Source organism: Rhinatrema bivittatum, chromosome 3 (genome assembly GCF_901001135.1).
Source record: "Rhinatrema bivittatum chromosome 3, aRhiBiv1.1, whole genome shotgun sequence".
Taxonomy (NCBI): Eukaryota; Metazoa; Chordata; class Amphibia; order Gymnophiona; family Rhinatrematidae; genus Rhinatrema; species Rhinatrema bivittatum.
This window is the reverse complement of record NC_042617.1, coordinates 463,351,258-463,376,355: the sequence shown is the minus strand read 5'-3', so window position 1 is coordinate 463,376,355 and position 25,098 is coordinate 463,351,258. Positions and strand designations below refer to the sequence as shown.

Below are 25,098 nucleotides of genomic sequence, written 5' to 3'. Positions count from 1 at the left end.
CAAGGTTAGTTTCATCATCTTCTTCTCTCGGATCTCCTAAGTCCCAGCAGTCCGGACCTCACGGGCTTCTCCCGGGGGGTCTTGGGCTTCCAGGGTGAAGACATCTCTTCAGTTTTCTCCGTTCGCCTAAGTCCCAGCGGTCCGGGACCTCAAGGGCTTCTCCCCGTGGGTCCTCAGGCTTCCAGGGTGAAGACTTCGGATCTACATTCAGCTTGGCACCGCCTCCCGGCCTACGTCTTTACAGTGGAGTTTTCTTCCTCTCTCACCATCTAACTCCGTTAGGCCGGCCTAAGGGTCCACCACTATGCTCGCAACACATATATTGCGACAGTGCTCTTTTAAGCCAAGAAGGCAGTGCACTGGGCGTCAGTGGGCAGTTTTGCAGACTCACATATATTGGTACAGCAGTGCTCTTTTTTTTTTGTAATTGTTTATTTATTCATACTTCTCAGCATTGTACAGTGCGAAGTGCATCAACATATATGCGAACAGTGAACAACAAAAGTTTCAAGGATGCAACAAAGCAATTTCTGAAATACTATTATACAGTGCAATAAACCGCACCTTTTACATTAATTCAGCCTCCGGTGTATTTTATGTACTTAATCCTAATATCCTATCCAATTTCCCCCTTCTATGCAACCCTTCCCACCCCCCCAACCGTTACTACAGAGGTGCTGCAGATTTGTAGCTAATACATATTGGTCTACTGGGTCCGTTTACTCCAATTACAGTATGGAGCCCATATAGTTTGAAACTTGCGTACCCTATCATGTCTGATAGCCGTTAAATACCCCATCTGGTAAACTTTAACTATGCAGGATAGAATGGCCTGGAAAGTTGGTGTCTCGGCCTTCTTCCACCAATAGGCTATTTCACATCTCGTTGCTACTAATATCTGCATTGTTAGAAGCCTTTGTGATTCCGTCCCGAACCCCGCCATTAGACTAAGCAAGCAGAGTTTAGGGTCTTTAGGAACAGTTTCCCCCAGAACATCTTTCAGAAATTCCAACACAGCATGCCATGTCTGTTCAACAATGAGACACGTCCACCACTTGTGAAAAAAGGATCCTTTCTGTCCACAGCTCCTCCATCATGTCTCAGTGATCTCGCTATTCATTTTATGGAGTCTCTCCGGTGTCATATACCACCTATATAAAATTTTATACCCATTTTCCTTAATATTTGCAGACACCGAGCTCCTGCCTGTGGCCTCAGATAATGTCATGCCAAGATCCTTCTCCCACCGTAATTGATACCTCATTTTATCCCTACTGTCCCCATTTAACATCGTATACAAACGTGATATTGGATGTTTAAAAAGCGTAGCATTTTCACAACATTTCTCAAACAATGATTTCCCCTTACATAATTCTTCCCCGACCTTCCCCGAGCTAAAGTATTGCGTCAATTGCGTATAAGTGAACACGTCAGCCTGGGTTAGGTTATATCCATCCTGCATAGCAGAGAACTCAATCATACGTTGGCCATTAAAAACTTGCCCTATTGTGGTAAGGCCCTTCTGTCTCCAACGTTGAATGAATTTAGCGTCCGTACCAGGCTGGAAGGCAGGGTTTTGTAAAAAAGAAGTACCATGATAAACCTTTTTATCTCCAGCCAAGCGAGCCCGCCACTTATACCAGGTGCGGAGCACTAGTTGTGAAAAAGGTGTCAAATTTTTGTAATTAACTTTCCCCATATTCGTATCCCAAACCCTCATGGTCAATGGTGGTTCTCCAGCCACAAACTGCTTACTAGTTATCCATGGTCTCCAGACTCTCCCTCCATGCCAGCCCACCGCCACTCCCATAAGTGACGCTATATAGTACATCCATAGGTGAGGTATATGAAGTCCCCCCTCTGGCTTTATCCTTGTATAAAACTTGTCTGGATACCCTAGGGGGTTTCTTTTTCCAAATAAACCTAAAAAGTTTTCTCTGCCAGATGCGCATAGCTCCTTCTAGGACCTCTGCAGGTAATGTTTGGAACAGGTAGCAAAAGCGAGGTAGCACATTCATTTTAACAGCCTCCACTCTACCAAACCAAGAAATGTCTGCTCTTTCCCACCTGTCAACATCTGTCTGGATTTGATTTACCATGCAGTGCTCTTTTACGCCAAGAAGGCAGTACACAGGGCGTCAGTGGGCAGTTTTGCAGATCGCATGTATTGGGACAGTAGTGTTTTTAAGCCAAGAAGGCAGTGCACTGGGCGTCAGTGGGCAGTTTTGCAGACTCACATATATTGGGACAGTGGTGCTCTCTGAAGCCAAAGCCCCAGTAGGCTTCTTTTGTAGTTACAAGTTTGGTGTGTGCACATACAGCGGTCCCAGTAGTAGTGTACATCCAGGCACTGCCTCGTGGGCCTGTGGGCAGTTTTGTAGACTCACATATATTGGGACAGCAGTGCATTCTGAAGCCAAATCCCCAGTAGGCCTCTTTTAGAAATAATTCTTTTAATTGAAATCCCTAGTAGGCAGTGACATTAAATCCATGATGTCAGGGAAAAGCTAGATGTGGTCGAGTGATTGGGACTGGCAGAGGAGGCACTTCAAAAGGCAGTGCCAGTCCCCCATTAAAGTTAAAAAGGGACCTGTTCCAATCTAAAATCTCTGGAGGGGCAGGAAGTTCCATCCGGAAAAAATTGAAATTTAAAGATGATGCATCGCCACCACCTGTTTCTGACCCTGTAGTTTTGGAGGTGAGGGAAGGGGAGGCTGAGTCATGCAAGATAAAAGGACGGCACCCAAAAGCAGCAGTGTGACAGCAGATTCGACTTAGCATTGACAATGTAGAGCAGGCACTGTTTGCTTCTGATTCCGATGAAGAATCATCTTGTGTGGGATTCTCATCATCAGAAATGGAAGAAGTAATAGCTGAAGAAGGTTTAGGAGGATTAGTTAGTTCTGTCTTAGCCTCCACTTCAGTGCTGCAAGGGAGAGATAAACTGATGATGATGAGTAGGAGGAAGAGCAGTCAGCGCAGGTACAGAGTGTGACTGATGCCCCTGGCATTGCTTCTCAGGGTGCACCCACTACTTCAGCTCCAGTGCCAGCATCCACCCCGAAGGCTATACAGAAGGGATCCCTACAGAAATCTGCGATCTGGAGCCACTTTAAAGTGATGGAGGACCCGCATTTTGCTCAGTGTAATTACTGTGCCAAGGCTATTAGCAGAGGCAAGCAAATGGGACATCTAATTAATTTTGGCATGATGCATCATATGCAGAAGCAACAGCCAACAGTACTGCCATCTGGGGATGGTGGCAGTACCAGTCAGAGGACCCCTTTTACCAGGCAGCATAAAGTGGTTGAAAAGGAGCAGAGTCACCCCATGCCCTCAGCCCCTTCTAGCAGTCAGGTGACAGGCCAGTAGCCCCCTGCCATGTGTCAGAAGCGACAACCCACCATGGAGGAAATGGGATGGTGTTCGGTAACACTATCCTGGAGAAGGAGGCAGGCAGCCTCAAAAGTTGTAACCAGGAGCATTGGGGAAATGATTGACCTTGATGACCAGCCCTTGTAGATAGTAGAGAATGTGGGTTTCAAGCATTTCCTGAAGGTCTTAGTTCCAAATTACAAAGTCCCCTCCAGAACCACATTTAGCAGAAAGGTCATCCCCAGCCTGTACAACCAGTGTCACAGTTGCATCCAAGCGCTGCTAGCTAAGGCAGAGGGGAGTGTGCATTTCACCTGCGATATCTGGACTGGCATGAATGCTGCACATTCTTACTTCTCCCTGACAGCACACTGGTGGGACCTGGCTGAGGCAGGGGCAGGCAGCAGCTCTTAGTGAACAAGTATCAGGATGAAGGTGGACGTTACTGCACACCCACCTGACGGATGACGCCTATACCTCAGCCAGTTTTCTAGCATGCATCATCAGATGCTGGTGGGCTGGCAGCTACACCAGCGAGACAGGAATCTTCAGGCAGGGTTCTTTGTCACAGATAATGGTGCAAACATGATAAAGGCAATATCCGATGGGCGCTTTCAGAACATCCGATGTTTTGCACACACTCTGTACCTGGTAGTGAAGTCAGCTCTGGGGTTGGAGTCCAGTGACCAAGAGAATTAATACCTGCATACGTTAAAACACAAGAACAGGAACATAGCAGTGCACTTCCACAGAAGTGTGAAGGTGGGGCAGGTTCTCAGACAAAAGCAGGCTGATTTGAAGATGCCTCACAAGTGTCTCAATCAAGACATTTCCACCCAGTGGTATTCCACCTATATGATGCTGCAGAGGTTAGTGAAGCAGCAGACACCCCTTAATGAACTTTCTGCGGCAATGTACATAGGTGTGCATAGTCCCCTAGGGCATCATGATTGGTTAGTTATGAGTCAGCTGGTAAAAATCCTTCAGCCCTTCAAGGATGCCACGGAGGAGCTGAGTTCCAGAAGTGGCACCTTGGCTGACATCATCCCTATAGTTAATTTTCTGGAGGAAAATTTGGAGGGCTTTAAACAGGAAGAGGAAATAACAGCAGAGGTGCTGCATTGTCTGGACTTTTTGCAGAAGCAAGTGCAAGAGAGATTAAGACCTGACATACATGCTCGCTACAGTCTGTGATCCCCGTGTGAAAGGGAAACTCGTACTACAGTACGATTTGTCTCCTATTGGTGAAGGACCTGCTGTTAGTAAAAGTCCGTGAACAGGAGCGCCATAGGCAGAGACAGGTTAGGCATGAAGCAGAGGAGGAAACAGCGGGCACTTCAGAGAGTAGTGCTAGCCCAAGCAGGAGCAGCACTCTGTCAGTGACAGCTAGTACTTCCTCCTCCACTTCAGAATGCGAAAGCTATGTTGCCCATAAAGAATCATCTGTTCTGCAACAGGCTAGAGAGAAAGCAGATGGCATGAGTGACTCTCAGCCCACCTAAGCAAAGGAGACACCAGCAAAAATGTCAGTGACTCTGTATCTCTCAGAGCCCACAGAGGACATGCAGACAGATCCGCTAGCATATTGGGCGCACAAGTCCACTGTCTGGCCACACCTAGCCAAAGTGGCTCAGCGATATCTGTCATGTCCACCAACCAGTGTGCCCAGTGAACATGTATTTTCAATGACAGGGGATATCATGAGCTCTCACCGCTCAAGGCTGGCACCAGAGTTGATGGAAATGCTAGTGTTTTTGAAAATAAACATGCCTTTGCTTGGGTTTCCAAATTTTCCCTGTGAATGGCAAGATGAATAAAAGCAATTGAAAGCCTTGCAGCAACAGCTCCAACTGCCTCCTATGCTCCAGATAATATCAGCATATGTACCTGACTTGAAACGCTGTGCCAGTCTGTCCACTGTCCAGGCCGTACGTCCCTACAAGGGCCTGACTTCAAACACTGTGCCTGTCTGAGTTTAGTTCTAGTATTTCTAATTTCAGTTTCATGTATTTGTGCATCACTTCTTTCCAGAATATTCTTTTTCCTGTTTTGCAACATTTGGAATGCAAGAACATAAAAAGCTGACTTTAAGATGTTTGGAGCTTGCATATTTCATATGCTGAATAGTTTTCATGACCTTCATAATATGGGCCATTTTCCCTAAATCTTTCTTAGGTGCCAACATTAATGTTTCTAGTACTATAGAAAACTGGTGGTTGTTGCACTCTAGTTCATCCTCTGTGTTCCCATAGTTTACAGAGGCACTGTAGGGAACAAAGTCAACATAGGTTGATATTGTAGATTTCGACTTGAGTAGCAGTTTTCTTATTTCTGAGAGCTCTTCAAGTTCCTTTGTCATCAGCTGAAGGGCATAAGTACAGTTAATAGCTTCTGGGTATTCACTACACGGCCACGGAACCACCACACTGTAGGGGCCAACCCATTTCAGGGAGCCCTTTCCTGCTCAAAGGAAAGGGAAGTCTCCCCAGGTGTAGCCAGCCTATCTCTTAGCACCTGTTGACCCATGTTGAACTGCTGTTCACATGGAAACCTCCTCCACGTCGACTCACCACGCATGAAGTCTCATGCTCCACTTTAGGGGCCAACAACCCATTCTAGGGAGCCCTTTCCTGTGCAAAGGAAAGGGAACTCTCCCCGAGTGTAGCCAGCCTATCTGTTAGTACCCGTTGACCCATGTTGAACCAGAACCACTGTTCACATGGAAACCTCCTCCATGTCGACTCGCCACGTTTTGAAGGCTCGTGCTCCACTCTAGGGGCCAACAACCCATTCTAGGGAGCCCTTTCCTGCGCAAAGGAAAGGGAAGTCTTCCCGCGTGTAGCCAGCCTATCTCTTAGCACCCGTTGACCCATGTTGAACTGCTGTTCAATGGAAACCTCCTCCTTCTCGGCCTTGAAAATTCTCATTTGTATATCTGCTATATCCACCAGATTTTAAAAGACCAGCAAGAGTTCACCAGACGCCAACGAAACATCCTGCTCTCGGGGCGAACCCATTCTAGGGAGCCCTTTCCTGCGCCAGCCTGTCTTGCCCCTATCAAAACCACAGGGACCTGACTACCTCAGCTTTGCCAGCCTGTCTTGCCCCTATCAAAATCACAAAGACCAGACTACCTCCGCTCTGCCAGCCTGACTTGCCCCTATCAATTTTCTGCCACTCTGCCTTGCTGCCATACACCAGACGACTCACTCTACTCCTTGTAGTATTCTTGCCACTATCATGGTTCCTCAGTGTGTTGGTGCTAGTCTTTCTGCTGCTTTGTCCCTTTATCGGCGCCTTGTGGTTTTTTCTGACACTCTTTCTGCTTGCTATGTTCCCCCTTCATTGTGCTGTAGGATGTTGATGCCACTTGTCTTGCCATTTGCCTGTCGTCCTGCCTTCGAGGCTTCATGCATCTGTTATCGGTGCTCTCTTTTGAAGCTGTGGTGTGTTTTTGACACTCTTGCCGCTGCTTTGCACCTCTGTTAAAGCACTCTTGCCACTCCTGGTATCCCTTTGCCCCTTTACAGTGCCTTAGGCTATTCATGCCACTTTGGTGCCACTTTGCTCTTTTCTCATTCTGATGATTGCTCCCCAGACGTTTCATCAGAATTGATAAGAAAACCTCAATTCTGCAGCCAAAAATAGGCTGCAAATACTTCCCCCATTGACTTTAATGGGAAAATGGGCAAAGAATGAAACTAATCCATTAATTGGTTCCCCCCCCCCCCCCTATGAAACTAATGCAATGAATTTGGGTCCCGGCGAAACGAAAACCGAATCAAAACAAATTTTTTCCTTCTGCACATCCCTAATATTTTTAACATTAGAGGATAAGTATTTCAGTGGTTTAAATTTTTACAGCATGTATTTCTGGATATTAGCTATAATCCTTTTCACCTATAAGAAAATCATAATTTTGTGAATGAAAGAATGTGGGCCCCCGCCAAGCCCTGAACTCAGGCACTGCCAGCAATGGGCATCTCATGGTGGTGTGGGTGCCCCCCCCCCCCCCTTCCATTCCTTCCCTCCAACCTAGCTTCCTGGGGGATGGTGCCATATCTGTGCTGCCTCCCCACCCTCAACCAGAGACTCAACCGTAGCCAGCTACTGTCCCTTCGGGTGGGGGGGAGGGTCCTTTGTTGTGCGACTTAGCTGCTGTCCACATGACCGTGAGGTTCCTTATGGGTAGAAACTGTCAGGCCACGCAGCGGGCAATGTCATCATGGGCGGCTGGCCGGATACACCATTGCATTGGCCAGCCGGCCAACAGGATGGTGGAGCTATTTGAGCCAGTATGATGTCTCCAGATGGCCCGGCCCGGCATGGTGCTTCATTGGCTGGCTGACTGGAGGGACAGAAAGGGGGCGCGCTGATCACTGGTTTAAAGGGGAAGAGGAGTCCATTGCTCTCTCCTTTGGATAGGCATCCCCCTGGCCTGCATGAGCAATTTCCCACCCTCCCTCCCTATGCTGGCTAGGTGTTTGAGTTAGATTTTTGATATTATAAATAGTAATGTCATTTAATGTAGGGCTTGAATAATTGTCGCAGCGGGTATCTGAGCCTCAAGGGAAGACCGATAAGGGGGATGGGTCCTAGAGGCCTGGGGTGGCGAGATGTCATCTTCTGAGCCTTGGCTCTAGTCTGGTACAAGACCTTGCGATGATTGGTGGGCCTTGGCAGTGGGGCCACAGGAGCTTCCCTCAGAAGTGCGTTGGTTGATGGCTCTGGTGATAGCTCCTGGATGTAGGACTGGTGCAGTAGCCCAGCAAGGGAAAAGAGAAGGAGGGAACAAGTTACAAGGCTCAGCACCTATCTTTGTGTACATTGTTATAATAAAGCTGTGGCCAAATATATATGGTATATATTCCAAATCGAATGACTGATTCTTGTCTATTTGTGACCTGTATAGAGGTGGAGCCCCCACGATGGTGCTAGGATGCAACAGTCGATATAGATTTAAATTAAATATATTATTCATTGAAAATAATCCTTATGTTTGCTTATGCTGTGAAAATGCAAATTAATTTCAATACTGTTTTTATTATCTTTTAGGCAATACAAAATCCAAATGATATCCAGTTACAAGAGAGAGCCTGGAATTCAGTATGCCCCCTGGTAGTGAGACTAAAAAGATTTTATGGATTTTCGTTAAGGCTGGGTATGTTTTGTTTTGGGTTTTTTTTCAAACTTTGTCTTTATTGCTTTTTATAACAGATCAAATCAGTAGTAGTTCAAACTCATCTTGTGGAGATTTACAACAGAAATATCTCACAATAATAAGTTTTCACAAATAGATGATGCTAACATTTACAGTTTATTAGAAATTACGTGGAGGTCCATATTCAGTCACTGTGTGGTTAGCAAAGTTAGCTGGATAAACTTATCCAGCTACCTTTGGAGGTATATTCAATAATTCAGCCATACTATTGAATATAGCTGGCTTTCTCACAGGACAAGCAGGATGGTAGTCCTCACATATAGGTGACATCATCAGGATGGAGCCCAATCACGGAAAACTTCTGTCAAAGTTTCCAGAACTTTGACTGGCCCCTACTGGGCATGCCCAGCATGGAACTAACCCTGCAGCCAGCAGGGGTCCACCTTCAGTCTTCTTTTGTCCGCGCAGCAGTAGCCTCGCGGTTTAGGAACTCTGAAGAGATTCCTGACAGGAATTTTCCTCACGGAGTTAATTAAAATTAAATTGCCCCACAGGGGTCCCTCCTCTAACTTTTCTCAGGCCGCAGTATTCCGGTAAGTTTTTCACCGTTTTCGTCGATTGACGTTGAGTTTGGCCCTCGCGGCCTACTGGCCGTCGACCGTACCGCGGCTCAATTTTTTCTATGGCCATGGCGTCGGGGTTTCGTCTGTGCCCGGACTGTACTCGCACCATGTCTATCACAGACCCTCATGGAGTCTGTGTAATGTGTTTAGGCCGTGAGCATGATGTCCTGACTTACACCAAATGTGCCCTCATGACACCAAAAGGTCGCAAAGCCAGAATGGAGAAAATGGGACTCCTTTTCCGTGCTCACACGCTGATGCCGTCCATCGCATCGATGTCATCGGAATCGGCACTGTCGAAGTCGCACCAGCATCGACAAGCGTCCGGTGACCGCCCGCCATCGACGTCTTCACGGCCATCGACTCCCATTTCTCCCCCTCAAGATTGAGGGGATCGTAGGGAGAAACATCGCCATCGGCATCGTAAGTCTCGGACCGTCGAGGGAGCGAAATCATCGACCTCGCCACCGTCCGAGCCACCATCGAAGAAGCCCTGTCCAGGACCGGCACAAACCATTCCTGCGACCGGGTAACCGAGGCCACCCTCACCCGATCGGGGTTTGGGAGTCGCGATTCCGCCTGTAAAGGTGGTCACTCTGACTGTGCCTCAGCCTCCCTCTTCCGTCACAGAGCCGGGGCTGATTGCCCCAGGTCTCCGGGAACAACTGGACCGGCTGGTTCAGGAGGCCATCGACAAGGCGATGCAACGACTCCAGGTTCCTCCGGCACTGGCACCGAGAGTGGAACCGGTCACCGACCCGATTCCAGCAGCGCTGGCACCGCTGCTATCCCGGATGGAGGTGCTCATGACTGCCCTTCCATGGGTGATTCCCGGGTCTCCGATTGCTCCGGAGCGCTCCCCAATGACAGCTTCATTGGGAGGAGAAACACCGTTCCGCATTTCTCCTTTGGGGGGGGATATTGCCTCAGCCATCGATGCCATGTCTTCCCTCGCCACTGATTCATTCATCGGGGGCGATACGCACATCGGCGCCATCGATGCCTTCGATGCCGGCACCGATAGCCCCCAGGCCGTCCACGATGCCCCCAGTGATTCCTTCGATTTTCTCGGAGCCTCAGCCGGGCCCTTCGGGTATCCAACCCCCTTCTTGTCCTACAGGTCAGCCTGCTGATCCTTATGACACCTGGGGTGATGATACTTCCACAGACACCAATGACTTACCTTCACCTCCCTCTCCTACTGAAAGTAGAAAGCGTTCTCCTCCAGAGGACCTTTCTTTCATTAATTTTGTGAAGGAAGTGTCGGAATTGGTCCCTTTTCAGCTTCAGATGGAGCAAGATGATAGGCACCAGATGATGGAGCTTCTCCAGTTCCTGGATGCCCCTAAAGTGAACACATCTATTCCCATTCATCAAGTTCTTCTTGACCTCCTCAAAAAGAACTGGGGAAACCCTGGATCCATTGTACTAGATAAGTAGCGACACTACTTATCTAGTACAGTCAGCCCCGGGCTTTCAAAAATCTCAGCTCGACCACCACTCAGTTGTGGTAGAATCAGCTCAAAAGAAAGCAAAAAGGACGAAGCCTCACTCCTCTACTCCTCCTGTTAAGGAACACAAGTTCCTAGACAATATTGGTCGACGAGTGTTCCAAGGGGCCATGCTCATCTCCAGAATTGCTTTTTACCAGCTGTACATGACCCAATTCAACAGGGTCATTTTCAAGCAAATACAGGACTTATCTGAAACCCTGCCTGACCAATTCCAAGAACATCTTCAAATCCTTGTCAACAAGGGCTTTGAGGCAGGAAAGCATGAGATAAGAACAGCTTACGATATCTTCGACACCTCCACTAGAGTATCTGCAACTGCCATTTCGGCAAGACGCTGGGCCTGGCTCAAGTCTTTTGACCTTCGCCCAGAAGTACAAGACAGGCTTTCTGACCTGCCCTGTATAGAAGATAATCTGTTCGGTGAACAGATTCAGCAAATAGTGGTTGAATTAAAGGACCATCATGAGACCCTCAAACAGCTCTCATCGGTACCTTCTGACTTCCCCTCTAGACAGCCCTTCAAGAAGGACTCCAAGAAGTCATTCTTCCGCCCAAGAAAGTACTATCCTCCACCAGCAAGGTCCCGAATTACAAGGCCCTATCAAAAATCTCAGCCTCACCAGCCCCGAAAACAAAAGCCACAAGCAGCTCCCCAGCCGGGGCCTGCTTCAGGTTGTTGACTTTCCCTTGGAGAGCAGCAGCTTGATTCCTCTGCCAAGCATACCAGTGGGAGGTTGATTGTGCCACATTCACGGCATGTGGCAATCAATCACAACCCGACCAATGGGTGCTAGCAATCATTGCTCAGGGTTACCACCTAAACTTTCTTGCTCTTCCACCGGACTTAAAACCTCTACAAGCGTGGAGAGTAACCGACCACTCTGTCCTTCTGGAGCAGGAGGTTTCCCTTCTTCTCCATTTAAGAGCAATAGAACCCGTCCCTCTTTCGCAACAAGGCCTAGGGTTCTATTCCCAGTACTTTTTGATCCCCAAAAAATCCGGGGGCCTTCGTCCAATTCTGGACCTACGTGCCCTCAACAAGTACCTCCAGCGGGAAAAGTTCAAGATGGTAACCTTGGGCTCGCTTTTACCTCTTCTACAAAGAGGAGACTGGCTCTGCTCTCTGGACCTCCAGGACGCATACACCCACATTGCGATATCTCCAGCTCATCGCAAGTACCTCAGGTTTTTAGTAGGCCCAAAGCACTATCAATACCGAGTGCTTCCATTCGGTCTAGCATCGGCACCACGAGTCTTTACCAAATGTCTCATAGTTGTCGCAGCCTTTCTCAGGAAAGAAGGTGTTCATGTCTACCCCTATCTAGACGACTGGTTAATCAGGGCCCCAACCCAGCAAGCCGCTCGATCATCCCTGGATTTGACCCTACACACTCTAATTTCTCTAGGATTTCTCGTCAATTACGAGAAATCCTATTTAGGCCCATCTCAAACCTTGTCGTTCATTGGGGCAGACTTGGACACCTTGCAGGCAAAAGCCTTTCTACCTCAACAACGAGTGCAAACCCTCGTGTCCCTTGCTCACCAGTTGCAGTCTCAGCATACAGCAACAGCTCGGCAATTCCTTGTCCTTCTCGGACACATGGCGTCCTCAATCCATCTCACACCAATGGCCTGCCTGGCCATGAGGCTCATGCATTGTACTGTGAGGTCACAATGGATTCAAGCGACTCAGCCTCTGTCAACCATTGTCCACATCACCGACGCACTCCGTCTGTCTCTCGCCTGGTGGAAAGATCAGAACAATCTCCTCCAGGGACTGCCTTTTCACCTACCAGATCCTCAACTCATTCTCACCACCGATGCTTCCAACCTCGGGTGGGGAGCTCATGTGAACGATCTACAGACACAAGGATCTTGGTCTCCAGAGGAAGCCAAACACCAGATAAATTTCCTGGAGCTTCGAGCAATGCGATATGCTCTCAGAGCTTTTCAGGATTGCCTATCAAATCACGTCATCCTGATTCAGACTGACAACCAGGTGGCCATGTGGTACATCAACAAGCAGGGAGGCACAGGCTCCTTCCTTCTGTGTCAGGAAGCTGCGCAGATTTGGGCGGAAGCGCTCTCCCACTCGATGTACCTCAGGGCCACCTATTTGCCGGGAGTGCACAATGTCTTGGCAGACAAACTGAGTCGTTTATTCCAACCGCACGAGTGGTCTCTCAACCCCTCGGTAGCGACCTCTCTCTTCCAGCAATGGGGTTATCCCCAAATAGACCTCTTTGCGTCCCCTCAGAACCACAAAGTGGACAATTACTGCTCCCTCATTCGGAGCGAGCGCTCTCAGCCCAGAGATGCATTCTCCCTCTCGTGGGCAGCCGGTCTGCTTTATGCATTCCCTCCACTCCCTCTTCTCTCGAAGACTCTCGTGAAGCTCCGTCAGGACAAGGAAACCATGATCCTGATAGCACCTCACTGGCCACGCCAAGTGTGGTTTCCCATATTCCAGGATCTCTCCATCCGCAGGCACATTCCCTTGGGAACGGACCCGCTTCTGATAACTCAGAACGACGGATGTCTACGCCATCCCAATCTTCAGACCTTGTCCCTGACGGCATGGATGTTGAAAGGTTAATCCTTCAACTACTTAACCTTTCAGATTCTGTTTCTCGTGTCCTGATTGCTTCGCGGAAGCCTTCCACAAGAAAGTCTTATTCCTATAAATGGAAAAGGTATACATCATGGTGTTCTTCGCAATCCCTTGATCCCTTTTCCTGTCCAATCCCAAGGTTTTTGGACTATCTCTGGCATTTATCGGAATCAGGTCTAAAGACCTCTTCCATCAGAATGCATGTCAGTGCGGTAGCTGCCTTCCATAAAGGTGTCGGGGATGTCTCTATATTGGTACAACCCCTCGTAACACATTTTCTGAAAGGCTTGCTCCATATCAAGCCACCTTTACGTCCTCTGACCCCCTTCTTGGGACCTTAATCTGGTTCTCGGGCGGCTCATGAAACCACCATTCGAACCTCTTCACTCCTGTGACCTAAAATATCTCACATGGAAAATGATTTTCCTTTTGGCCAGGGGTGGGCAATTCCAGTCCTCGAGGGCCACAAACCTGTCGAGGTTTTAGGATATCCTAATGAATATGCATGACATAGATTTGCATACAACTGAGGCAGAGTGCATGCAAACCTCTCTCATGCATATTCATTAGGGATATCCTGAAAACCAGACTGGTTTGTGGCCCTCGATGACCGGAACTGCCCACCCCTGCTTTTGGCTATCACGTCAGCTCACAGGGTTAGTGAGTTACAGGCCCTAGTTATCTATCCGCCTTACACTAAACTCCTGCAGGACCGGGCGGTACTCCGCACTCACCCTAAGTTTTACCTAAGGTAGTTTCAGAGTTTCTCATTAATCAATCCATCATACTACCTATCTTCTTTCCCAGGCCCCACTCCAATCCAGGGGAACAGGCTCTGCATACCCTTGTCTGTAAACGGGCTCTAGCGTTCTACCTAGACCGTACAGTTGCCCACAGTAAGAGCACTCAGTTATTCGTCTCTTTCCATCCCAACAAATTAGGGCAACCTGTGGGTAAGCAGACTCTCTCCTCCTGGTTGGCGGACTGCATATCTTTTTGCTATCAGCAAGCAGGCATTCCTTTTCAAGACCGTGTTAAAGCACGCTCTGTGAGGGCCATGGCGACTTCAGTAGCACACCTACGATCGGTGCCGCTTCCTGACATTTGCAGGGCTGCCATCTGGAGTTCTCTCCACACTTTCACAGCCCACTATTGCTTAGAGAAAGCCGGAAGACAAGATTCCATCTTCGGCCAATGTGTCCTGCGTAACCTATTTCCAACGTGACATACCAACACCATTTTGCCTGCCCGGTGGGGTTCAGGATGTCCTCTACCAAATTCCACCCCAGTTGTTGTGCCTGTTGCACGCCGTTGGGTACATTTGGTGTATGTTCGGACATCCTCGGCTCGGTACTCACCCATATGTGAGGACTACCATCCTGCTTGTCCTGTGAGAAAGCAAGTGTTGCTTACCTGTAACAGGTGTTCTCACAGGACAGCAGGATGTTAGTCCTCACAAAACCCGTCTGCCGCCCCGCGGTGTTGGGTTCGTAACGTTTTGTTGTTTTATTTTTTCGGCACTGCCTGTAGCTATCAAATAAGACTGAAGGGGGACCCCTGCTGGCTGCAGGGTTAGTGCCATGCTGGGCATGCCCAGTAGGGGCCAGTCAAAGTTCTGGAAACTTTGACAGAAGTTTTCCGTGATTGGGCTCCATCCTGATGATGTCACCCATATGTAAGGACTAACATCCTGCTGTCTTGTGAGAACACCTGTTACAGGTAAGCAACACTTGCTATCTTAAAGTTAGCCAGATAACTTTATCTGGTTAACTATCAGACAGCTACATGGCATGACAAGACTTAGCCAGATAAGTTATACAACTAAGTTTGGATATCGGAATTAGCTGGATAACATCCTGAGGCATTCCACTGTTTACCGTTTTCCACTGAGAAAATTGACCATTGAATCCTACACTGTGTTTCCTGTCTTTTAATTAGTTTGTAATTCACGAAAGGACATCGCCTCCTACCCCATGACATTTTAGTTTTCTTAGAAGCCTCCCATGAGGGACTTTGTCATACGCCTTCTGAAAATCCAAATATATTACATCTGCCGGTTCACTTTTAAACACTTGGGGTTAGATTTTTAAAGTTATGCGTGGACGTAGATTTGTTCGCGCAACCCGGTGCGAACAAATCTACGCCCGATTTTATAACATGCGTGCGCTGCCGCGTGCATGTTATAATAAAATCCAAGGTCAGCACGCGCAGGGGGGTTCACAATTGTGCAACCTGCGCGTGCCGAGCTGAGCAGCCTGCTCCGTTCCTTCCGAGGGCACTCCGAAATCGGAGCTGCCTCGGAGGGAACTTTTTTCCAGCCCCCCCCCCCCCCCCAAGCAAAGCCTTATGTGCATCCCGGGGCTTTGCACGCGCCGCGCGCCTATGCAATGTAGGTGCGCCGGCGCGCAAGTCCCCCATGTGCGTAAATCCGGCTGGATTTACGCGCGCAGGGCTTTTAAAATCTGCCCCATATTTTATTAACCCCTTCAAAAAAATGAAGCAGATTTGTGAGGCAAGACTTCTCTTGGGTAAATCCAGGTTGACTGTGTTCCATTAAACCATGTCTTTCTATATGCTCTGTGATTTTGAAATTTAGAATGGTTTCCATTATTTTTCACAGCACTGAAGTTAGGCTTACTGGTCTGTAGTTTCTTGGATTGCTCCTGGAGCCCTTTTTAAATATTGGGGTTACATTGGCGACCCTCCAGTCTTCAGGTACAATGGATGATTTTAATGATAGGTTACAAATTACTAGCAATAGATCTGAAATTTCATTTTCTAGTTTTTTCAGAGCCCTGGGTGAATACCTCTTCTGGTCCAGGTGATTTCCTAACCTTCAGTTTGTCAATCTGGCCTACTACATCTTCTAGGTTAACAGCGATTTGGTTCAATTCATCTGACTCATTACCCTTGAAAATCATCTCTGTAACCGGTATCTCCCCAACATCGTGATTAGTAATCACAGAAGCAAAGAATTAATTTAGTCTTTCTGCAATGGCCTTATCTTCCCTAAGAGCTCCTTTAACCCCTAGTCATCTAACTGTCCAACCAACTCCCTCACAGGTTTCTTGCTTCAGATATATTTTTTAAAGTTTTTATTATGAGTTTTTGCCTCTATGGCCAACTTCATTTCAAATTCTCTCTTTGCCTGTCTTATCAATGTTTTACATTTAACTTGACAATGCTTATGCTTTTTCCTATTTTTCTTCAGATGGATCCTTCTTCCAATTTTTGAAGGATTTTTTTGGCTTAAATAGAGTTTTTTCACCTCACCTTTTAACCATGCTGGTAATCGTTCTGCCTTCCTCCCTTTCTCCCACCTTTCTTAATACATGGAATACATCTGGATGGCGCTTCTAAGACTGTATTTTTAAACAATGTCCTGCTGCACATTTCAGTTTTTTTCCTATTTTCCTGATTTTATCAAAGTTTTCCTTTTGAAAATTTAGTGTTAGAGCTGTAGATTTACATATTGTCCCCCTTCCAGTCATTAGTTCAAATTTGATCAAGTTATGATCACTATTGCCAAGTGGCCCCATCACCATTACCTTTCTCACCAAATCCTGCATTCCACTAAAAATTAAGTCTAAAATGGCTCCCTCTCTCATTGGTTCCTAAACCAATTGCTCCATGAAGCAGTCGCTTATCCATCCAGGAATTGTATGTCTCTTCCATGTCCTGATGTTACATTTACCCAGTCAATATTGGGGTAGTTGAAATCCCACATTATTTCTGCACTGCCAAATTGGTTAGCTTCCCTGATCTCTCTTAGCATTTCATCATCTGTCTATCATTTTGGCCAGGTAGATTATACTCTTACCCAACACACATGGAATTTAGAAGTAAATAAGTGTCTATGTATAGAATGTATAGAATTCAGAATGTAAGTAAATTAATATGTATAACCCCCCCTTAGTTATCACATCCCCGCAGCCCCCTTGCTGTAAACTTCTCCACCATACCTATGGCTACGTTCCTTTACTTTTCACAGCTTCTTTACTTTCCTCCCCTTTCCTTTCCCCCCACACCCACCCCGTATTTTCTAGCCTGCTCCCACACCTGCGCCCTGTTTTTTGTAACTTTCCTCCTTTCGCAAGTTTTACTGTAAACCGGTGTGATGTGCCCGCACGAACACCGGTATATAAAAGCTGTTAAATAAATAATAAATAAATATAGATTCTACTGAGCATTTAGTCTCTTGCATGATCTTTATCCTGTTGGACTCTATAACCTTCTGGACATAAAGTGCTACACCCTCACCAAGTTGATCCTCCTATCATTGCGGTATAATTTGTACTCTGTTATAGCACTGTCCCATTGGTTATTCTCCTTACACCTGATCTCTGAGATGCCAATCATGTCAATCTCATCATTCACTACAATACTTCTAGCATTGGCATACAGACATTTCAAAATTTGTTTTTTGTTTCTATTAACAAACTTCTTTTCAGTTGATATGGATAATTTGGAATTCTTTAGCTTAAGTGATTCTTTACTTATAAGCACATGGGCTACTTTTGCGTTTATTGGAACCTCTCTGTTGGGATGCACTAACTCTCCTGTTTCATTAGTATCCTTCAAAGATACATTCCTCCGAACCATGCACTGCTTTGTGACTGTTGGCTTTTCCCCTTGTTCTAGTTTAAAAGCTGCTCTGTCTCCTTTTTAAATTATGCCCTAGCAGGCATCTGGACCACAGTCTTTATCAAGGCTCATCAAGTAAGAGCCATGGGCACCACAGTGGCTCATCTCAGAGCAGTATCAATTGAAGACATCTGTAAAGCTGCCACTTGGTCCTCTCTGTACATCTTCACAGCCCATCACTATATGGACAATTTATCAAAAAGTGACAGTAAATTTAGACAATCAGTTTTGCATAGCCTGTTCACCCAGTCCAGTCTCCACGGTGGGGTCTGGGTTGCTTATTTTGTAAACGTTCCATTGCAACCCTCAGCTTACGGCTTCCCCTGCTTGACGATGGAGAAAGCAAGTTTGTGACCATCAACTGTGTTCTCCATAGACAGTAGGATGAATTAATCATACTAATTACTTGCCTGCCTGCCTGCCTTCCTCTCTAGAAAGTTAACTACTTAGCTAGACTTACCTCTAAAATTGATTGAGGGGGTTCACACGACAGTGGCCATGTGGGAATAAGTACATATGGTCAGTAAAGCAAAAGTTCTGTGAGCACCATTGGATGACATCACCTACATGACATGATTAATTTGCCCTACGGTCCTACTGTCTACAGACCACCATTTACAGAAAGCAAACTTGCTTTCTATTACTTTGTTCTAGAGTTCTTTTGACAGCTCCTTTGTGCTCATGGTTGGGATATTGCTTTGAAATGCACTACCAAGCAGAAAACAACAGAACTGTTAAATTTATCCTGTTGTCATGTGAATTGGCACAATTTAATGCATATGGGGCCATTTCACTTGGTGTATGTTTTTAATGGTAATTTGTTACTGCAGAGCTTTAAGGGGATAATTTTCAAAAAGATTTACAAGCTTAAAAGCAGCATATATCGTAGCAATTATCAAAAGCATATTTTTGCATGTAAAGGTGAATTTTACAAGCTCGGTGTGCACCAAAATGGGGAGATATGCACACAAGTCACGCTCGTGCATGCCGAGTGGCTTTTATAAGCCACTGGGATATGCAGGTACATGTTGCTTGAGAAAGAAAAAGTTTCTTAAAAGGGGCGGACCATGGGTGTTCCGAGGTTTTACCATGAAATTTGTGTAAACATACTTATGTGCTCTGGCATGTACTGGGGTCCCCTGCCGCTTACCTCTTCTTTTGCTATGGATGACATGTAAGTTTTAAAACAAAAAAGTCTATGCTGTCGAATAAAGACATTGATAAAGTCAGCGGGGTTTTAAGGCTTGGGGCTAACACAAGGGAAGGGAGGCTATATTATATACGCACACGTGTTATAAAATGGCTGCGTCCCTGGGCGTGGGCTGACAAACATGTACACGTGTGCCCGCATGCCGGTTTAAAAGTTACCAACTTAAAGTGCAGTTATGTGTGTAAAACCGACATTTCAGTAGCATATATCATATCAGTTTTCAAAAGTTCATTTACCCATGTAAAACTGACTTTTAAGTGCGTAAATCCTTTTGAAAATTACAAAGTATTTAGGATTGCTACAGAAATACAAGGGGATGGACACTTTTCCAACCCTACTTCATTTTCTAAGGATTTCTAGAATATATTTCTCGCTTGGCAATTATGGGGTGGGATGTGTGGATACATGGAACAAACACTGTTTTAGTACATTTTACTTACAGGCTGTAAAGCAACAATAGGTGAACATTTTGAAAAGGGATGCAGACTTTGAGTAGTCACTGTGTTCACTTCAGAGTCTGTTCTTAAAACCATCTATATCTGGGTTCATTGCAGTGTAATTATCACCTATAACTATTGTAGAAGGAAACCCTATTTCTGTACAGACTCTAGTCAAGTTCATACAGGTCTTGTTTTAGCTGAAGCCTTTTCTCAGGCCTCCTGCAGTGTCATATGTGTTACGGCCGAGGGCCCGGCTAGGGCTGGGGAAACACCATGGGGGCTGCCAAGGACTTCAGGGCAGTGCAACCAGGGAATCATATGCCTATACCAGCCACCTCCCCTCCAGGTTGAGACCTTGGATTCTGGCAGCTGGCTGGACTGGGGTCTGTGGTGAAGCAAGGCTGGAGACTAAGGCAGGGCAAAACTGAACTGGAACTCTGGAACACAGACTGAGACTAGGACAACTTGACAGGACCCAACAAGGACATCATAGAATAGAAAGCTCAAAGGCAGGAGTAGGAAGGGCCTGAGGGCCTAAAGCAAGCAAAGAGCCAGAAGGCCCAGAGGACACAGAGCATAGAGAAGGCCCAAGGCTGTGGCTAAGGCTAAAGCAAACGCAAAGCTGAAAGGTCAAGGCTATGGCTTAAAGCTATGGCTTAGACTAAGTGAGAAAGCACTGAAGGGCCCAGAGGCCAAAGCGAGAAGTCCAAATAGAACGGGCCAAACAGAGAGCTATCGAGACTCTGATAAGGCACTAGATGTAGCTAGAGGCAAGGTTAAGTAGGCCGAGCCCTGCTGAGTCATAGGGTCAAGGAAAACTATGAATGGAGTGAAAGTAGATGTAGCTCCATGGGGACCTCTGGTCGTTCAGAGGCTGCTTAACAAGCAGAATCCTAACTATGTCATCAACATAGTTCTTATTCAGCTGATAACAGCTCCCCCTTGAGCCTTTAGACTCTTGTGAGCTCAAGTTATTACCCCATAAGGTTTCATTTTTAGTAGCATTTGCGTTAGCCCACAGAGTCAGTGAACTCCGGACCCTAGTGACTTAAGCATCTAATACCAGGTTCCCTGTACGAACCCGGATCAGTCCAGACCGTGGGGTTGAGCCTCCTGTCCAGCAGATGGAGAAAGACCAAAACTGAAAGGGTTTCCTATATCAGGACAGAGCCTACCCTGCAGTCCTTCAGTATTTGTCTGTCTCCAGAAGATGCAAGCAGCTCATCCTCTTACCCTGTGGTTCCCTGGTTTCTTCCTTAGCCCTTGCTTGTGGGGCTTTTCTTATTCTAATTCTGGCAGGATCAAGCAAGTATTATTGTTCTTGACATTAAGTTTGTTAAAAAAAAAAAAAAAAAAAAGTTTGACTCTGTTTTTTCTTCAGGAGACAGTTCTGTCTCCTCGCTCTTGAGGAGCCTAGGGGGGCTTCAGCCTAGGCTTCCTATTCCCGGTGTACCTCGGCTGTGGGGCGATACTGGTGGTCCAGTCACTCCCCCTACACAGATGTCTCTCTCCCGGGATGTTTTATTCCCCAGCGCTGCCAGCAGGGACGATTCATTCCCCTGCACTACTCAGTTAAACAAAAAAAAACAAAACAAAACAGTGAAAGTTGATTGGGTGCCCGTCTTACCTCGGCAGCTGTATTTGAGAGACAGGAGCGAACAGAGTTCATTCTCTTGCTCCCACTCCCTCAGGCACTGTAGCTCAGCTGATTATACTTTTTTGTTTTCCTCTCTCTGCCTCGCGGTCTCTTTCATGCCGCGTTCTAACTCGTGCCTAGCCTGCGGGGAGCCTTCGATTCGGCTCTCCCGTGAAGGGCAGTGTTCGGGGTTTCTGCTGGGGGGGAGAGGGCCCTCCTCGCAGCGAATAGATCAGTACCCCGGGGCAGGTCTACCAAACGCATGACCAGGCCGTTCCCGGGTCGGCAAACCGTGGGAACGGCGGACATCTTGGGGATATCGGCAGCTCCTGTGACTGGGCTGGAGGACACAGTGGAGCCTGATTTTTCTGTTTCACCACCTGATTTGAGCCCTGTGCAGTCTCCTGATGCAGGTACTGACCCTCCCTCTCCCCCCCCCCCCCCCCCCCCCGGGAAGTCCAGACCTCGTTTCTCTTCTGAATTTGTGCTTCTCATGCACAAATCTTTACTTAGCTAGCTTGCAAGAGGAGATAGACCCCCCCCCAGGACCTCCTCCCCCCCCCAAACTCCCTCGGATGCCTTCCCAGCCCGCTCCGGATGCGCAGGGGTGTATCAGAGTGCGGGTGGTCCCTGGCCCCCCCCCCCCCCCCCCCACCTCTGGATCCGGACCCGGATGCGGATTTGACAGGGACACCCCCCCCCCCCCCCCCCCGGAGCGGGATGACCCATGAGTTCTTCGCTTATTTCAAAGGGAGGAACTGGATCTGCTTATTCCTTTCATCATTCAGGAGCTGGGAATTGAGAGTCCTTCAGTGGATGCGCTCACGGCCGCTATGCCGGCTTGCGTGGACCCGGTCCTGGCGGGACTCAGGGCTCTTCCACGCATTTTCCCCTTCCATCCCATGCACAAGCTGATGCTCCTCCGGGAATGGGAAGCTCCCGAGTTGGGGCTTCGAGTGGGGAGGGCTATGGACAAGCTCTATCCTCTCCCCGAGGAGTGCCTGGACATGCTAAAGATCAGCACATTCAAGCCTGGATGGGAACGGCAGCAGTGTTAGTGGAAGCTGGCAACTGCGGCTGGACCTTTTCTTCTTCCCGTACCTGCCCCCACCCTGGCCCAGAACAGGAAGTGAGGTGCAGTGGGGTTTGCAGGAAAAAGAAAGAGCCATGCTGCATGAAAAAGTAGGGCCCGAAGCAAAATCAGAAGCAGCCAGAAATCGGCACAGGAGACAGCAGAATTAGCCTCCCGTGGCTGATGGGATTCTTCTTTCTTGGCCTGCAGGGGCTAGAAGAGGAGGCTGCTGCAGCTACCATTTGTGCTCGGGGGAGGGGGGGGGCAGGAAATGAAAGAGAGAGAGACAGCTAGCCAGCCTGTCTGTAAGTGAGAGAATGTATGTGGTATGTGTGATTGAGAGTGTGCATGTGTAACTGTGACTGAGAGCCTGTGTGTGAGAGCATTTGATAAAGTGTATGAGAGAGAGCATGTGTGTGATTGAGAGAGGTGATGTGTATATATAGGAGAGACAAACTGAAAACTGAAACAACTCTAGATGTCACACGGCTCAAGTACTATTTAAATACGTGCAAGTAGACAGCTGAAGAAACATAAATAGTGCCTTTTTTTAAACGTAATTGTGTAGACTTTGACGTCATTAAACCTGAATTTTTTTTTTTACCTGGAGTAAAAATCTTTCAGTTGTATCATTCTGAAAGCAGTTCAGACTACTTCAACTATAAAAAAATACTTCCCACTCAATATTTAAATTGACTACCCGGTTCCTTTGACTGCCAAAAATAAATGTAGAACTGTTCTTGACATTGAAGTGCTAGAGATATATTGTCAACCCTTTGCCAATGTACTGGCTAGAGGCGCTTCCAGGTTTTTTTAGTAGGAAATCAACTTTTGGGTTGGATGATTTGGGTTTTAACTGATAATTTTGTCTGTCCAATATATAATTTTGCACAAGGGCATCGCACACACCACTTGCGATGTTTCACAATCAAAATGTTCTTGCAGCAGATATTGGATTGGTAGCATTGTATATTCAAATACTTTAATCGCTAACACGTTGGGCATACCACACTATGCATGCATGGAAACTGACCGCATTTGTCAGAAATAGCTCTCATCTGCTTGCGGGGTGATGTATGCACTAATCTATCTTGTAGATTTTGACCCTGCATCTGTGCGAATAACAGTTGTTTTTTTTTGTTTTTTTTAAACATCGTGCATCTTTAATATATGCCGATGTTTCAATATTATGTGCTGTATAGTGAAAGATTTTTCTGAGAAAGTAACACACAAACTGTTCTACCCATGGGCTGCATAGAATCTGTTCGAAGCAGGAGGTCTCTATTTGCATAGAGACCTCTCTTGTAAGCATGTTTAACTATTTTAAAAGGATATCCTCTTGCCAGAAATCTGTTTTGCATGCTACGTGACTGAACTTTATACTCCTCACGTGAAGTACATAAATACCTTAGTCTCAGAAATTGACCCATCGAGATGTTAGCCCATAAATTACAGGGATGGTAGTTATGAAAGTGCAATAGTTTGTCACTGTCTGTCGGTTTAGTAAAAATGGTAGTCTTTAACCTGCCCTCATTTTTATAAACCATCACATCTAAAAAGGAGATCTTCTGCAAATTATATTCTATAGCAAACTGTAGATTTGGATTTTTTCCATTGATCCATATTGTGAATGCTTGTAATTGTGACTCAGTTCCTTTCCACACAAAAAATATATCAATGAATCGTACCCTCAAGGTGATTATACTTTCAGGTGTCATAGGGATCAGCACCTGTCCCTGTAGGAACCTGAGAAGGACGGGACGATGGTATTCCTGAAGGTCCTGGTCTAGGATCTGAAGGCATCGAGGGAAGTACTGGAGGCACTGAAGAAGGCATTGAGGGCACCGATGCATGGATCGGTGGCGCCGATGGGCGCATCGGCATCAATGGTTGAGACATCGGCAGGACTCCTGATGGAGGAATGCGGAACGGTGTTTCCCCTCCCGATGATAGGGTAAGTGGGGAAGGCACCGGAGCCATCGGTGACCCAGGATCCATCGGTGGAAAAGCGGCTATGAACGCTTCCATCTTCGAGAGCAGTGGTGCCAATGCTGCCGGAATGGGATCGATGGTCAGTTCCGTGACCGGCACAAATTTCGGCGCCTGGGGACCTTGGAGTCTGTGCATCGCCTTATCGATGGCCTCCTGAACCATCCGGTCCAGTTCTTTACGGAGACCTGGAGCAAGCAGCCCCGGCTCCAGAAGGGGGCAGAGGCATAACCGGAGGGACCACCGTTAAAGGTGGAGTCACGGCTCCAGATACCCATCAGGGTGAGGGTTGCCTCAGTGACCTGGTCGCAGAAAGGGTGGGTGCCTTTTCTGGATGGGGTTTCTTCGATGGCGACTCGGATGATGGCGAGGTCAATGATTTTCCTTCATCGATGGTCAGAGACTTCTGGTGCCTATGCCGATGTTTCTCTCTACGATCCCCTCAGTCCTGAGGGGGGAGTAGAGGTAGTCAAAGGCTGAGAAGTCGTCGGCGCCGGATGGTCACCAGCCAGTGGCCGATACTGGCGCGAAGTGGACGGTGCCGGTTCAGACGACATCGATGCAATAGACGGCGTCAGAGTTTGAGAACGGAAGAGAAATTCCATTTTCTCCATTCTGGCCTTGCGAGCTTTTGGTGTCATTAAGGCACATTTGGTGCAAGTCAGGACATCATGCTTGCACCCGAGACACATTACACTGACTTTATGCGGGTCTGTTATGGACATGGTGCAAGTACAGTCCGAGCACCAACGGAACCCTGATGCCATGGCCTTTGAAAAATTTAGTTGTGGTACGGTCGACGGCCAGTAGGCCGCGAGGGCCA

General features: G+C 47.3%; 1 protein-coding gene across 10 annotated transcripts in view; it reads left to right on the top strand.

Moving 5' to 3' along the window:
* The window catches only part of FAM49A (family with sequence similarity 49 member A), a 260,849-nt gene that overhangs the window by 132,080 nt on the left and 103,671 nt on the right, over positions 1-25,098 (top strand). For all 10 annotated transcript variants that reach the window (XM_029595934.1, XM_029595939.1, XM_029595933.1 and 7 more), the window contains one exon: positions 8,431-8,536. In XM_029595934.1, coding sequence (XP_029451794.1) covers positions 8,431-8,536 — 106 coding nt within the window. The remainder of the gene's footprint in view (positions 1-8,430; positions 8,537-25,098) is intronic.